The following is a 14,917-nucleotide window of genomic DNA, read 5'->3' as shown; positions in this document are numbered from 1 at the left end:
GTAAGACAAACGATAGCGCTCGTCTAGTTTTTCATGCGATGCAGAAGAGAAAGTGAAGAACCTGTTAAATGCTCACTGATATGTGACCTTTCTCAACAGCTGAGTGGAGGGGAGGAAAAAGCCAAATATTAAGCCAAGTGGGGTAAAAAAAAAGTAGTCAGAGATTAGAAGTTTGTCGCCGTAGGTTGCCTCTCCATGTGCACACCTCTTGGTCTGTGCTTGTGAGTATAGAGAGGGGGGAGAGAGGCGCTGGTGCTCGCGAGGACCAGGTTAGAGGAGAAGGAGACTCTGGAGCGGTGAGTTTCCTCGCCCGTGTCGGGAGCCCTCGGGACAGGTAGCCGAGAGGCAGCGGGCGCAGGCAGCAGAGCGTGTGGGAGCTGTGTCGGAGCCCCAGACGCGCCGCGGAGGGCTCTGCGGCGCCGCAGCCCCGGGGGAGGCGAGGCGAGGCGAGGCGAGGGCGTCCGAGGAGCGGCCGCCCCCGGGAGCAGCGGGCTGCCGCCGCACGGCTGCTCGGAGCCGGGCCGGGCCGTCGTTCCCCCTGCGCTTGCGGGGGGCAGCAGGGAGGGGTACGGGGGCACCTTTAAAAATTGAGCAAGGAACAAAGTGGGGAGGTTGCCAAAAAAAAAAAAGGCTCAGCGCTGAGGCTCGCTGGTAACTTCCCGCTCCCTCCCCGCCCTCTCGCAGGCACCACACACACTTGTATTTTGTGCTGTCGTAAAACCCACGTGTCCAGCCCGGAGTCTGCCAGAGCGCCGAGCGGAGAGCCCGAGCGCGCCTGCGATGCACAGCCGCGGCGGAGGGAGCCCGGCGGCTCGGACCTGAGCGGCCGCCCGGCCCCACGGCCCGGGGGGGGCGACCCCGCTTCCCCAAGCAAAGCCGCGGAAAGCCCCTCGCTGCCCTCCTCCGTCTCGAAGCCTCCCGGGGCCGCGCCCGCCCCCCGCGCAGCAGCCCGTCCCCGCGCACCCTGCCCAGGTAAGGCAGCCGCGGGCCGGGCGGCGGCCGCGGTCAGGCGGCCCGGGCTGCTGCCGGGCCAGGTCCTCCGCCTGTAAAGGCCGGCTTGGAAAGCGGGGGCTGCCGGAGACGGGGGAGAAGTTTCCGCCTTCTCCCTGTGGTGAACTTGGAGAGTTGTCTGCCGCCGGGAGAGGAGTAAGGAGGGGGCCGGGCGTGCGGCGGGGCTGCAGGGACGGGTCGGGCCGGGCCGGGCCGGGCCGGGCCGGGCCGAGCCGAGGGGGCGCGCCTGGGGGCGGCTGGGTCTGCAGGCGGCAGCGTCTGCAGGCGGCAGCGAAGGGGCTCTCGCTCTGCGAGCGCGCTGCGGGCGTCCCAGCCCCGGGGCTTTTCTCCCGCCGAGCCCGGCACGGGCGGGAAGCGGGGCCGGGGCGCCGCCGCCGCAGAGCCGCGCGGGGAGCCCACGCGTGTGCCGTGGCTTCGCCGGGCAGCCCGGCCGGGCGGGGGTCTCACGGCCGCTCTCCCCTTCCATCCCCGCTCCGCAGGCAGCGGCGATGCTGAAGCCCGGCGATCCCGGCGGATCCGCGTTCCTGAAGGTGGATCCCGCCTATCTGCAGCACTGGCAGCAGCTCTTCCCGCAGAGCGGCCAGCTCAAGAGCAGCGGGGCCCTCGCCCAGCTCCAGCCGCCCGAGCGAGCCGAGCCGCCGGCCGACAGCCTCCGCCCGCGCCCGGCCTCCCTCTCCTCCGCCTCCTCCTCCTCTTCCTCGTCCACCCCGTCGTCCTCCTCCGCCTCCTCCTGCGCCGCCGTCGCCGCGTCCCTGGCCGGGCTGGCCTCGCTGCCCGTGGCGCAGATCCCCGTCTTCGGGCCGCTGCAGAGCTCCGAGCCGGCGGCCGGCGCGGCGCCCGCGCCCCCGCCGGGCAAGGACCTGTGCGGGGCGGGCGGCGGCGGCAGCAAGTGCGGCGAGCGCGCCGCCCGCTTCCGCTGCACGGCGGAGGAGCTGGACTACTACCTGTACGGGCAGCAGCGCATGGAGATCATCCCCCTGAACCAGCACAGCGGCGACCCCAACAACCGTACGTATCGTGCCGCCCCCCGCAGCCCCCGGCGGCCCGAGGCACCCTCCGAGCCGCCGCCCCGCGGGGAGCAGCCGCTGCCCCGCTCTCCCCTCCCCGGAGGCGCCTTCGCGTCGGTTGCGGCGCCTCTTCCTCCCCGGCGAGGCGGGCTGCGGCGGGCGGGCTTCCCCGGGGGCCGGCGGGGGAGATGCGCTCCGGCACGGCGCGGCAGCCGCCCGCTGGGAAGCGGCTCCCCCCGGCCGTGCTTTGCTCGCCCAGCTCCTGCCCGGGCAGCCGGGGGCCCGCTGCGCCCCCAGGAATCAAGTACTCCGCTGCGCTGGGCAGGAGGAAAGTTGCCGCTTTCAGCAGAAGGGCCAGGGCGAAGTTTTCCTCCCTCTCGTCTCGGAGTATCGCTTTCCTTTCAGACCTCGTTAACACCTTGCTAGTTTTATTTTTCATCCCTACTGAAAAGTGTGACACGGCCATTTAAGGCGAAAAGCAAGCTGGCTTTCAAGAGGGAAAAAGCTCGTCTGTCTGGCTGTCAGAATTCATTTTGTACGTGGTGGTTAGGGGGCCTTTAATCCCGTTGTTGCCGATTATCGGGTTTTTTTTTGAGGGGGGGCAACGCCCCAATTATTTAACATCTGTATCGGTTAGGGAGGGTGATTTTTAGAAACTGGTTCCACCTGTTTTTTTGTACCTGTCTCTGTGGATAGTACACGGCAGAGGAAAATATCGGGGTGAAAATAAGTAAATTAACTGTATTAATTCATCAAATTTATTACTAGCAGTCTGAGCACACAGCTCTAACCCTGTTAAAACACTGGAGATGTCTTTAGCTTGTGTACTTTTTTCCCGTTGCTTCCAACACCCTCTCTTCTTCTAGAGTTTATAAAAATTCTTTATTTTTGTTGTTCTTCCCCCCCCCCCCGAAATGCCTATTTAAGGAAGGCTGTCGAACAGAGAAACGGCACCCAAAACCGTAAGCGCACGCCCAAGGAAAACGTGGATTCGTTTAATTTCATTTCAGAGACGGAGTTTGTTTTGAAAGTTTCCGTGAAACTCTGCTGCGTAGCGATTGAACTCCGCGGCTGCGAGGGCAGCCTGAGGCGTTGTGCACAGGTCTCAGGGAGCAAGAGGAAAGGTTGACGCAGAATTTGGGGTTTCCCCCCGTCTTAACACTGAAAATCTTTCTATGTTAGATACCAGGTTTGTTTCGAGCGACTTCTTTATGCTTGGGTTTACCCTGCAGTGAAAAGTACTCCTGTATTTTCTGTTCTCGGTGCAGAAAACGTGAGCTCATAAATTACACGCGCCTAATGGAATCCGAAGCGCACTTTTAATCGCCAGCCGGACTGTTCAGACAATACATGTTTTACTTCTCAGGGCAGCTCTGTAAATCTGCGAGATAAAGGTTTTAAAAAGAGAAAGGAAGATAAAAAAGCGATTTGGGGAGCGGGGGGGGGGGCGGGGGGGAGCGTTTTCCAGGAGCGGGCGGCGGCGCGGCCGGCGGGGGCTGCGCGGCGTCTCCGCCATCGCGGCGGTCGGGGAGGCTTCGCGGCGGGGCCGCGGCGCTCGCACAAAGGCGGCTTGTGCGCTGCGGCCGGCGGGGCCCTCGCTCCCTCTGCTGCTGCTCGCTTTTTCTTTTCTTTTTTTCTTTTAACAGCCTAAAAACTCTTGTCACTGATCTTGTTCACTGAGCAGCTCTTCCTCTAACAGTGATTTGGGTTTTTTTGAAGTTGTCTTTCAGCAGAACTCTTAGCCCGAGTGGGTGTTTCAGCCTTCCGAGAGCAAGGTGCGTTCGCCTCGGGCAACGTGTTCTTAAAAATAAAGAAATCCCCCCGCAAACTCGAAGGGAGCGCGGGAATCGCAGCGCGGCCGGCGGCCCCGCCGTCACGGCAGCAGGCGCGCAGGAAAGCGAGCCGCGGCCCCGGCCTGCGCGGCTGGGCTCGGCCCGCGGGAGGCACCGCCGCGGCCCGGGGCGGCCGCGCTGTCCAGCCGCGCTGAGCGCCCCGCCGCGTGTGCTGCGCTGGGGGTGCCCGTCCGCGGGGAGGGCGTGGGCTGTAGGTGAGGCGAGAAGTGACGGCCTGCAATCTGGGTTCTACTTACTTGCTTTAATCTGAATCCTAGCTCCAAATAACCCCCCGGAGCTCCCCCGGAGCGCTCTGGGGCTTGGCAGGGCCCGATCCTCGCGCCCGCCCCGGCCCCGACCCCGCGCTGCCGACCCGGGAGGGCAGGGCGCTCGCTGCTGCCTGTCCCTCCGGCTTTGCTTTCGGCCGCCTCTCCCTCGCTGCACAGCAGGGCGGCCCGCGGGCAGCGCAGCGCTTCGGGCTTCCCCAGGCGCCCGGCGGCGGCCGCTGCTCCCGCGTGGGAGCCCCCCCGCCCCGCCCCGCCAGGACAGCGCCCGCGCCCGCGGAGCGGCGCCCGGAGACGCGGCCGGGGCCCGGGCGCTCGGGGCGGGCGCGGCGCAGGGACGGCGGCGGCGGTTCCCCCTTCATCGTGCGGTACCAGCTAAAACGGGGGGGGGGGGGGAGGGCCGCACCCGCGGAGGAGCGGGTCGTTGCGCGTCTGCAGGTAAGTGCTTTAAATTGCAAGGGGGTTACCGGGGGGAAGCACATAGCTAATTAGGGCCGGCGGTCTTTACTGCCAGGGAAGGGAAGGGGATTATGTTAAATCCCCGGTAATGTGGCGAGGGCTCGGGGACCGCTTTCCTTCGCAGCTCTGCATTTTAAAGGACGAGGGTATTTCTGGGCCGCGGTGTGGGGGCCGGGCCGGGCGCCCCGGCTGCTGCGGGGAGGCTCCTGCCGCCCGCCCGGCCGGGCTCCGGCCCCTGCCGCCGCCGTGCCTGCGCTGGGTAAAAGGGCTGGTCACCCAGGCGAGCCGTCTGCACGGCCCTTCCCCTCCAGTTTACGGGGAGATCGTGTGCATGCAGCGTGCTGGGAAGTGGATCGGTGCGAGGAATATTTGGATTTTTTTTTTTCTCTAGGCTGCTGGTAACCTATATGATTTAACTATTTTACATCATTAGTTACCCAGCACCCTTAAACATAGCAGATAGCCATATATTAGATTGAGGTTAGAGAAGGTGGTGACTGTTTATTTAGGGTGATAAAATGGTCCATCAGCAGTAATCTCCATCGATATGTGCCACCAGGAGATGAAGGATGAGGGGACAAGCCACAATTAATTGCCCTATAGTTTTGTAGGAGAGAGTGGAGCCGGTGCGGACTGAACTTCGATCTCCTCTCCCAGAGCCTATTCATCATCTCTGCATTGTATATGGGGGTCTCTCAGGGGCAGGGGGTGGCAAGGTTTATCTACACGCAATATTCTCCTACCCTTCTCATACCTGCCACGGAAGTTTAATTCATTCATACGTGCAGTCGAAGACAGGGAAAAATCAAACCCTCTTCCGCCCTGCCCGCCTCGCGAAAAGAGAGGGAAATGACCCCAAAGTCGCTCCGCGGGCGGCGCGGCCCCCTCCTCCCCGCCGGGGCGCAGGGCGGCGGCGCGGGGCGGCCGGGCTCTCCCGGGGCCGGGGCAGCCGCGGCCCGGCCCCGTGGTGAGAAGCGAGGGTCTGAGGCGAGGGCAGCAGCCGCCGGCGGGGGAGAGCGCGTCCCCGTGTCCTCCCCGGCGGGGCGGCCGGGCAGCCGCCGAGCATGCGGGGCGCCGGCGGATTTGTCGCCGGGGCAGCGCGGAGAGATGCGCCTCAGCCCGCCCGGGAGGCAGCTGCGGCGCGGGGAGCCCCTGGGGCCTGGGGAGCCGCAGCCCGCACCCACCCGCCCGCCTTTTTGGCTGGGCACCGGGGCCCTCGCGGGCACGCAGGGCCGGCCCCGGTGATTTATGCCGGCGAGTGGGCAATGCCGTGTGAAATGAGGGCCGCTTACGGCGGATACCTGCGTGCTTGCCGTGAGTTACGAGGCGGGGGGTCAGAGGCCACCCTTCTTCAATACCCGGGAACTGCAGGTATCCTGTATAGCTGCACCCTTGAAGCAGATTATTGCCAAGGCGAAGCGTGTTTCTTTCATTTATTGTTTCAGCTGGTTTGCTGGTTTAAACATGATGTTGGACTCTACCTTTACTGACAAAAGCCTTCTCCTCTCAGATTTCCTTTAAAATATGCGCTAGTGGTATTATTTAGGTTGGAAAGTGTTTAGAAGCTATTATATTTTGGGGGCAATGATGAGTCCTTTTTGTTTGGCTTAAGTTTAGTACTTTTAAGTGTACTCACGTGGAGTTACAGTGCTGGCATTACGCTGTGTTCATTTTTATGGAGGCAAATAAATGATAACATATTGCACTCCTCCCAAAAGAGCCATAGCAAACAGCTCTGCTAGGATATCATTTATTTTTTTTTCCTTGCTTCTTTCTTGCCTAAATCCTCCCATCTATAGCGGGTGAGGGTAGAAAGGGAGAGACTGTGATCTCCTTCCAAAGAATCTGGCTGCCTTTGGGCCTGCGGTGCCGCGCTCCCAGTGACCTTACCTGCTAAGTCTCCTGGTTTTGTCAGGAGACACGCTACCCTGCCTGCAGTTCTCCTTGATTTTTCCATTCTCAACAAATCCCTTAGTCTTCTCACATTTCTTGCATCTTCTCCTGATTTGGGGCTTCGCTGCATCTGTTGCAGTCAGTAGAAGTATTAATTTTTGGTGGTCCTCGGATGAGGCTTGTATTCGTCGCATAGCTACTCTTTGAGGCCTAAATAGGAGGGAGGAGATGGTGCGACCCTCCTCGCTGCCGCGTGTGGCAGCCCTCCGGAAAGTTTGGGCTTGCCCCACCACGTCCCTCCTGCGTGGACTTCCCACCCCCCGCTGTAATGGATGCCATCTAGTTTGGAGACCCCAGTAGTGTGATAAACAAGTGCGTCACATCCTACTTCATGGGGTCCACGGAGATGGTCCTGCTGATCGTCCTGTGAGCCCGTGTAATGGGCAAGACGGAGCCTGCTCTTACAAAAAAGTTCTCCCTTTTCCCCCCATCTGATATTAAGGACTTCCCTCCCTTCTCCTCTGAGGCAAAGAAATCCACTACCTATGGTGGCTGTCTTTAAACATACATGTATTTAAATGTATATGCTTAAGTATTTAAACGTATAACACTGTAGAAAGTGTGCCTGGGTGTCCAAGTATCATTAGGTGAAAGTAAGTCACAGAAAGGGAAAGAAGTGCACTAACTCTCTTACTCAAGGCAAGGTAAAATACGTCTAGTAGGGCTTTTACTCCTTATACCACGCATGGGGAAATTTGTTTGGATTCCTAAAAAGCAAATAAAGACTAGCGATAGATCAAGCATGCGGCTAAGAAGAATTTCAGTACTGGTTAGCATTAATGACTCCCTCCCTCTCATCCACAAGCCATAAGCCAAAACAGTTCCAGAAGATGTCCCGTTTTCCAAATTTTCAGCTTTGGCAGGACAAAGGGAAAGGAGCACAGCAGGAGATAAGATACTGCTGCTGCCAAGCATTAAAACATTACCAGTGTTTTCAGAGAGTGGAAAACAGTATCACTGTGTGCGACTTTCTGTAAATGACAGTGGCATGGGCTTCATTTATACCTCTCTTCGATTTCTTAATCTCTTTTCCTTCAAGAGGTAGAAATAAAGTGATGCACCCACACCCGTGTGCATATACTGTTGGGAGAAAGTGAAGAAATCCTTGTCCCGGGCAGGAACGAAAGTGGTGCGCATGAAAAATTACGCCTAGCTGGTGGCGGGACGCGGGCGATTGACACTGGAATTGCCTGAGCGGAGCCATGAAGATGCCGTGGCATGTTTAATTTCAGTTGCTACTGAGACATGGTGTCTCCAGGAAAGCCATTAATAATCAGGCAGTTGGGAGGAGAGTTACGCATCTAAAAGATGGTCGAGCAGAGTGCAGACAGGTCGCATTCAGGGGCCTGCCTGGGTGCTAATTGAGAGCATGGTTAGACATCCTCTCTTTAAACCCTCAGTTTTCCTGTCAAATGTTTTCTTTCAAACTTGTGCGGTGAGATGCCGGATTTGTTTAAAGTGTACTTGCATGCCAATTTGTTTCTTTTTTCCTATTTGGGATCCTGTCCCGTATGATCTGTGCGTGCCAAACTGCAGCGCAGCCCATGAGCTCTTTGGATGTGCCAAAAACACAGGGTTTCTTGATCGCTGGGTTCGGAGGGGAAAGAAGAGATGTCGCGGTGATGCTTCACTTTCCAAACTAGCTGCGGAAACAACACCAGTAGAAAACCCTCACGATATACTTGCTGTCCGTTCTTTCCCTCATGCTTAGGAATGGCCGGAGGAATAGTTGCTGCAGGATAAGCTTCTCTCCGGACGGGTCGGAAACCTTTTCCTGGGGTCCTGCACATCTCCCTCTCGAGCCACCTCTGATCGACGTGGCCAAGCGAGCGAATCCCCTCCGCAGTTGCGGCTTAGCCCAGCAAAGGGGTCGTTTAGCGGTGGGGGTATATTGCTCGGGGGAGGCTTTAACCATCCTGCCGAAAGGCGCCTTCTTGCCAAAGCAAGCGCTGTCCCCGCTGGGTGCCTTTGTCGGCGGAGCGGCGGCGGTGCCGTGCCGCGGGACTGCGAAGGCTCGGCCCGCTCCCCTGGCCCGGGCGCTGCGGGGGCCTCGGGAGCTGCCGGCGCTGGGAGGGGTCGCCCACCCGAGCAGCGCCCCCCCGGCTCGCCCCCGCGGCGCCTTGCGCTGCTGCTGCGGAGAGGCTGTCGCGGCGCGGGAGAGGTGGTGGCGAGGGACGTGGATGTTTCCTGGAAGGCCCGAAGAAAGGCGTAGTGATTTCTAGGGATATTAGCTTCCACGCGTGGCTTTCAAATATTGGCATATTTCTGAGCTCACTGTTTTCTTGTGGTACGATTTGAGTGAGAATGACAGGTAATAGCGCTTAGAAAGCGTGTCAAAAAATTTGAGAATTTGAGGCCGTATTTTGAACATGCCGTTTTTACTACCCGTGCTGAATAGAGAGGCAGGTTTTCTTTTGAAGGCTCCATAGGAAGGAGGCCCTACATAATAAATTGCATGGAGCTTCTCAATGCATCTGCCTTGGAAAGAGGAAGAGCTGAGTCAGTCCTGCTGAGAATTGGACCTGTGGTTACAGGCCATCTAGCAAGGCTAAATCTGTGGCTTAGACCACTAAGCTCCAGCTTCTATAGTGAAAACTTTGCTTTATTTTTATAAGAATGGGTGTAGGTGATATAAAATTGTTCAGGGAAAGATCTGTGAATTGCTGTGCGAGTGCTACGGTATAGTTATTGTTTCTCCTTTGTTTGTGTTTCTGGAATAGATTATATGAAAACCTTTATTGTGCTACAAAATGTGAAATGTGCAGAAGACAGTAACCTATTTCAATAGATTTATTGTTATATTAACTCAGTATACCTCCAGAGAAATGGGTTTCCTGAGCATGAAACGTATTCCTGGAAGTTGCGCATTCATGGCATGTGCAATAGTGTGTAATGGAAACACTTTTCCAATATTTCCTTTGCTCATAAAAGAAAAATCACAGTTGGATCTTCCCAAAATAGAGAAACATCATCCATTAATAACAGCAGTTAGGGAAATTAACGTTTCTCCACACTGGTCTTTTTCACGGGAGCTGTTCGCAAAGCCAGGCGTGCTGGTTTTGTTCCTAGCCTCAGCCACGTGGAACAGGCAAAGGACGTGTTCCAGCTCCAGGAAAAAAAGCATTTTCAAAGGTGTGCTACAGATGTGGAGTGTTTGCCACATATTTTCAATTTCAAGACTAGATTAGGCTATGAGAAAGCAAGCATACATAAAATGTTCCAATTTGTCGTTCATTAGGTTCTCTTTTATTTATTTTATCTTCTAAATAGACATGCCTGCACACACATGTTAATGCGTAAAGTAGAGTGGATGTTGGTTCAAAGTAAGGATCAAATTAAATCCCATTCCAGTTAAACCCTTGGGCTGAGCTGTGGTAAGCCGAGTGAGGGAGACTTGTAAGAAATTACGAGCGTGATTTAAAATGCCTCATTGAAACACATTACAGAACCCTTCATCACAAGAGCAAGACGGTTTAAATGGGCTTTTTATTAGTCAAAAAATTAATCTTAAAAACTGTGTCACAATAAATGAGTCTTGGCAGGTCTGTGAACACACTGGGCTTACAAAGTGTCCGCAGGGTTTCTGCAGAGCCTTTGGGATTTCTTACGAAGGGCTTTGGTAAGGTTAGGAAAGCTGGCCTAAGCGATGTACAAAAGGGCATGGTGTGTATGGATATAGGGCTGCCATTAAATGACGGGAAAAGCAGAGGAATCTGCGAGATCTTGCCTGGGGTAGCAATCGTGGTGGTAGCTGGCAGCACCATATTCACAGGGCTTTTTCGCCTTTGCCTTGCAGGATGTGACATGTGTGCCGACAACCGCAACGGCGAGTGCCCCATGCACGGGCCCCTCCACTCCCTGCGCCGTCTCGTGGGCACCAGCAGTGCTGCCGCAGCAGGCCCTCCGCCCGAGATCCCCGAGTGGCTCCGCGACCTGCCCCGGGAAGTGTGTCTGTGCACTAGCACGGTGCCTGGCCTGGCCTATGGCATTTGTGCGGCGCAGCGGATCCAGCAGGGCACCTGGATAGGGCCTTTCCAGGGAGTCCTCCTCCTGCCGGAGAAGGTTCAAGCAGGAGCCATCAGGAACACGCAGCATCTCTGGGAAGTAAGTCATCACCTTTCCTTCCTTGTCACGTTTGATTATTTCGAAGTAGACGTCAAGTGTAATTGTATGTAGGAACGACGTGGTTTGATCCCAGTGGAAGAAAAACCCTGATTTGAGTAAAAGCTCACCCTGATTTTGAAGTGTAGTCGATAGCCAGTGCAAGCAAAAACCTTGCCCCACTAAGAGTACCCAGAAAACCAGTGGGCATCTCACAGCTGAACTTGGTTTGCGTAGGAAGAGCAGGTGATTGCAGATGCTGTGATGTGAAACACAGAGGCATTTCCAGAGGAGGCTGTAGGTTGCAACAAAAAAATTCTTCCTATTTTGGTCTGAATAGCAATAGCTCAAGGAGCCATCAGGTCACAGTATGGGCTGTGTCATCTTAATTTGAGTAGAAGACATGGGTTGAAATGGCAAATTGCATCCTGGGACTGTCGCTATGGCTTACAGCCAGTCTGATAAAGATGCTGAAACAAGAGCAGGGGCCAAGTCTCCAGGTCTGCCATTCCCCCAGTGAAAGTGTTAGTGCTTGTTCACAATTTAGTGCAACTCTGGTCATGCACTAGCTATTTGTTCCCTCGCGATGCCTTCAGCGCTGTTGTGTGAAAGCCACTTTTAGCTCTCCCTTTGAGATGGTCTTTTGTATTTGTCACCCTCTTAGAGAGGACAACACTGATGATTGATATGAAGGCATTCAGGGCATGATAGTTTGGCTTATTTCGCGGTGAACACTGGCTGCCGTTTGGCTGAGGAGATCGTAGACCCTCTATTGTACTCCTTTAGCCTTACGGGGACACCCATGGCTATTGCTAGTCATAACAATTTACACTGGTCTCCAGTGAAGCACTGGAGTTTCATGCTTAGGTATAATTTGTACACAAATGCTGACAACAGTGTCTTGTGTTAGTTTGGAAAGAAAAGACAATATATGCTTATTTTGCACGTGGATGTGGTAAGGGCTCAAGTGGCTCAGTACTTCTTATCTACAGGAACGGTCCGTTCCTGCTTTGCCTTGTGCCGGAGGTGTCAGTTCTTGGTTCTGTGAGTCCCCTGGGGCTGCAGCTCCCGCTGGCGGCAAGGGGAGCTCCCGTGGGGAGCCAGCAGGACTCTGCCTGTAGAGCGGCAGATGATGTTTCTGGCTCCGCTCATCTAGACCAAATCGTAATCTTCAGAAAATCAGGGGGCATGCTCGCCGATAAGAAACCTGACCGAAAGTCTGTGAGGATGCCAATAGTGTTCTTGTTGTCTTCAGTGGTACATAGTAACAGGATTTTTGAAAGACATTTGGTGTTACGGAGCCAAGATGTTGTGAACAGCAGTTGTTCACAGAGAGCCTGTGAATGTGCAGGTGATAAGTTCTTTGGCACTGCTGATATCTCTTTTCATCATTTTGCTATTTTTTTGCATAGTACCTGATCTGGGTGCCCTGTTTCCATTAGCAAGAGCTCCTATGCGTTTCCTCTATGCAAACAAATAAAAATAATACATCAAGGGCTTTGTTTTAAAGTATTAACACAGGTGAGTCATTGAGGCAAGAGAGAGAGTTTCACATAAAAGAATAAAAGATCGGTCCCAGAAAACACGTATGTGTACTTAGTAAAATACTGCATAACTTGAAGTCACTGGGGGTTTTGTTGCTGCCTTCAGTGGGGTTGGAATTTCTGTTGTATAGCATTTATTAATAAATTGGACTTAATTCTTTTTCTACCAAAGCCCACTGATTGTGAAGAGAGAATTTTGGGATATGTTATTAATCAAATATATTTATGAAACACTCTATGATGATGTTGGAGGCTTTATTATCATTTTGAAGAAGGGTTTTGTGGTTTAGACTATATTAATTAACAGAATATTAAATGATAAAATAAGCAAGAGAGATCCTCAGCTTGCAGAAATCATTGAAATTTAGCTAACGTCAATGGAATTAGAGTACTTTGCGGTAGCCTTAAATACTTCATCAATTTTAAAAAAATTTGATTCATTGGATATGAATCAGTTTTGTCCATATTAAATTACAAATATTGATACACTTTTTTTTAAAATGGGCAAGATTTTTTTTAGCCTAATTTCGGTTTAGATTAAAAATCATTTGAAAAGATCAGATGAAAGATTGGTATTATTTATGTACCAATAGAGCAAAAGTACCCACTGCAAAAATGCCCAACAAGTTAGAGCTTAACTGTGGAAAGGAGGAAGAGAAGGGGGGTGGTGATGGTGAGGGAAAGAGCCGAGAGCAAAGAAGCAAAAGATGTAAAGGAAAAATAAGACACAGGACTGATGTATATGCCCAATTCAGGCCACCAACGGGTGTCAGCTGAGTTTTTGTGCGAGTTTGCTCTTTCGTTTGTAACACACAACACAGATTTCCTGTTGGCTAAGAGCAATGTGTGTGTGTGCATGCATGCGCACGCGTATTTTAAGCGAATCATCTTCAAAATAAGAATTACATTGTTTTGGAGAGGAGGTGTTGTGGGTAGCTCACGGTCTCACATTATTTCTGTTAACGCAAAAAATTGTTTGCAAGAATCACATACACTAAGCTTTAGTTAAACATAACGTTTTGGCCATTTCTCATTTATTTGACTTTCTATTTGGTACATTTTATCTAGCAAAGCACTGATGTTTAATAAAGAACAAATATAGTCAGGAAAGTCATCAGAGAGCGTGTGTCAATTTACAAAGCCGATTTAAGAAAATAAATAAAAACAATAGGAAGTATATGTTTGAATAGTTTGTATTCTTGTAGTCTGTGTGGTATAAGAGGGTGGATTAGAACACTGTAAATATTAAAGGAATGTCTCATCGATGTCCCTTCATAAAACTGTGGCTCTAGTCAATTCTTTCTCACTGATCTTTTCAAGATAGCTGTAAACATAAAAATGTCCACAGACGAGTTATTCAGTGGTAAGTCCTGATGGATCTTATCGAGGAAACTTATCTTTCTTAGTATCATAAATAGATTTCTAATATTTTTTCCCTCAGCATTGCAAAGTTAGGTTGATAGATGTTTATTTTCATGTACAGCTCTTTGTTTTCAGTGTGCACCAAATAAATAGAAGCGCTATTGCAAAGACTTTTAAGCATCGTTACTGGTTTGGCGGCTCTTTTTGTTAGCTTTGTTGTGGGAAACATCAGAAGCATTGCATTTGATGTATCGTTCGACACTGTGGAAATAGGCTTCGGTCTGTCTGCACAAGTGTTCCCACCATGCACTCAGTGTTTGCTTTGTATGTAATCCATATAGCATAATGTACAGCGATTCAGAGTAAATTACATACTGTTCCATTACCTCACAACAGGCCTTGACACCTATGGGTGTTCATGGGAAATCATGGAGTTCTCTAGCAATCAGCCAAGATCATTTTTTATAACTTACAGAAAGATCAGCCCTTCAGAAAGCCAAAAATATTAGTCATTTTTAGTTGTAGTTCTTTTTTTCCCCTTTGGCCCACTTCTATCCAATCCAGAGTTTGCTTGTATTTTATAAAAATACAATAAACTCTGATTTGTTTAAAACAAAAACAGGACTGGGTGTATTAAGTAAACAGTCTCTTTGGTAATACAGGCATTTGTTCCAACAGTGCTTGATAATATTTCTGATCTTTTTTTTTCGTTTTGAAGTAATGAGAACAATCCTTTTCTAATGTTATTGCAAAGAAAACAGAGACTTTCTCAGCAATTAGGCCTTATTGATGAGAATGAGATAATTTTCCCTTAATGTGTTTTCTAATAAAGAAGTGAAAAGGCCCGCTTGATTCCAACATATATGAAAACATTATCTCAATTATTAATGTGTCCTTATTCCCTGGAGATGAATTAATCTAGTTGCACATGGTTTCCCCTTTCTGTTTAACATCAAAATTTAATAAGAGGAGACTTAAGGAATGTACACGATATAGGCTTAAAATTCTATTAGAACAAAATACAGAAGTTTAAAAGGCGTATACATTTTAGTGGTCGAAGTTTTTCAGGCTCTGAACTTTAAACCGTGAATTCTGGAAACAGCTAAACAGTAATGGTCTTTTTCCCTGCAAATGCAGCTTAGCTGAAGCAAGTTTTCCTGACAGACATATCAAAGGATGGAATCTCGTAGTTTCCTTTTTGTCGTTCTCCTGATAAACAGTTTGCCGTCTTTCATGTTTTTTGCCGGAGATCAAATTGTTTTTTTCTTGGAATAGTCCAAGAATATCAAAGCTGTAATTTCACTTTGTTTTAACTTGATTTAATTTAAAATTCTGCTTTTGCGAAAGAATCGTTTTTTCGTATG

General features: G+C 52.0%; 1 protein-coding gene across 2 annotated transcripts in view; it reads left to right on the top strand.

Moving 5' to 3' along the window:
- Window positions 1–691: 691 nt before the first annotated feature.
- Window positions 692–14,917, top strand: part of PRDM6 (PR/SET domain 6) — a 79,349-nt gene continuing 65,123 nt past the window's right edge. Inside the window, exons 1-3 of one of the 2 annotated variants that reach the window (XM_064501685.1) lie at window positions 692–972; window positions 1,491–2,019; window positions 10,343–10,650. In XM_064501685.1, coding sequence (XP_064357755.1) covers window positions 1,500–2,019; window positions 10,343–10,650 — 828 coding nt within the window. In that variant the 5' untranslated portion in view covers window positions 692–972; window positions 1,491–1,499. Of the gene's footprint in view, window positions 1,147–1,490; window positions 2,020–10,342; window positions 10,651–14,917 lie in introns of both variants that reach the window. The other variant, XM_064501684.1, reaches the window with a different exon arrangement.

This window comes from Dromaius novaehollandiae, chromosome Z (assembly GCF_036370855.1).
Source record: "Dromaius novaehollandiae isolate bDroNov1 chromosome Z, bDroNov1.hap1, whole genome shotgun sequence".
Taxonomy (NCBI): Eukaryota; Metazoa; Chordata; class Aves; order Casuariiformes; family Dromaiidae; genus Dromaius; species Dromaius novaehollandiae.
The sequence above is the reverse complement of the archived record's forward strand: the minus strand, read 5'-3'. Positions and strand labels throughout refer to the sequence as shown.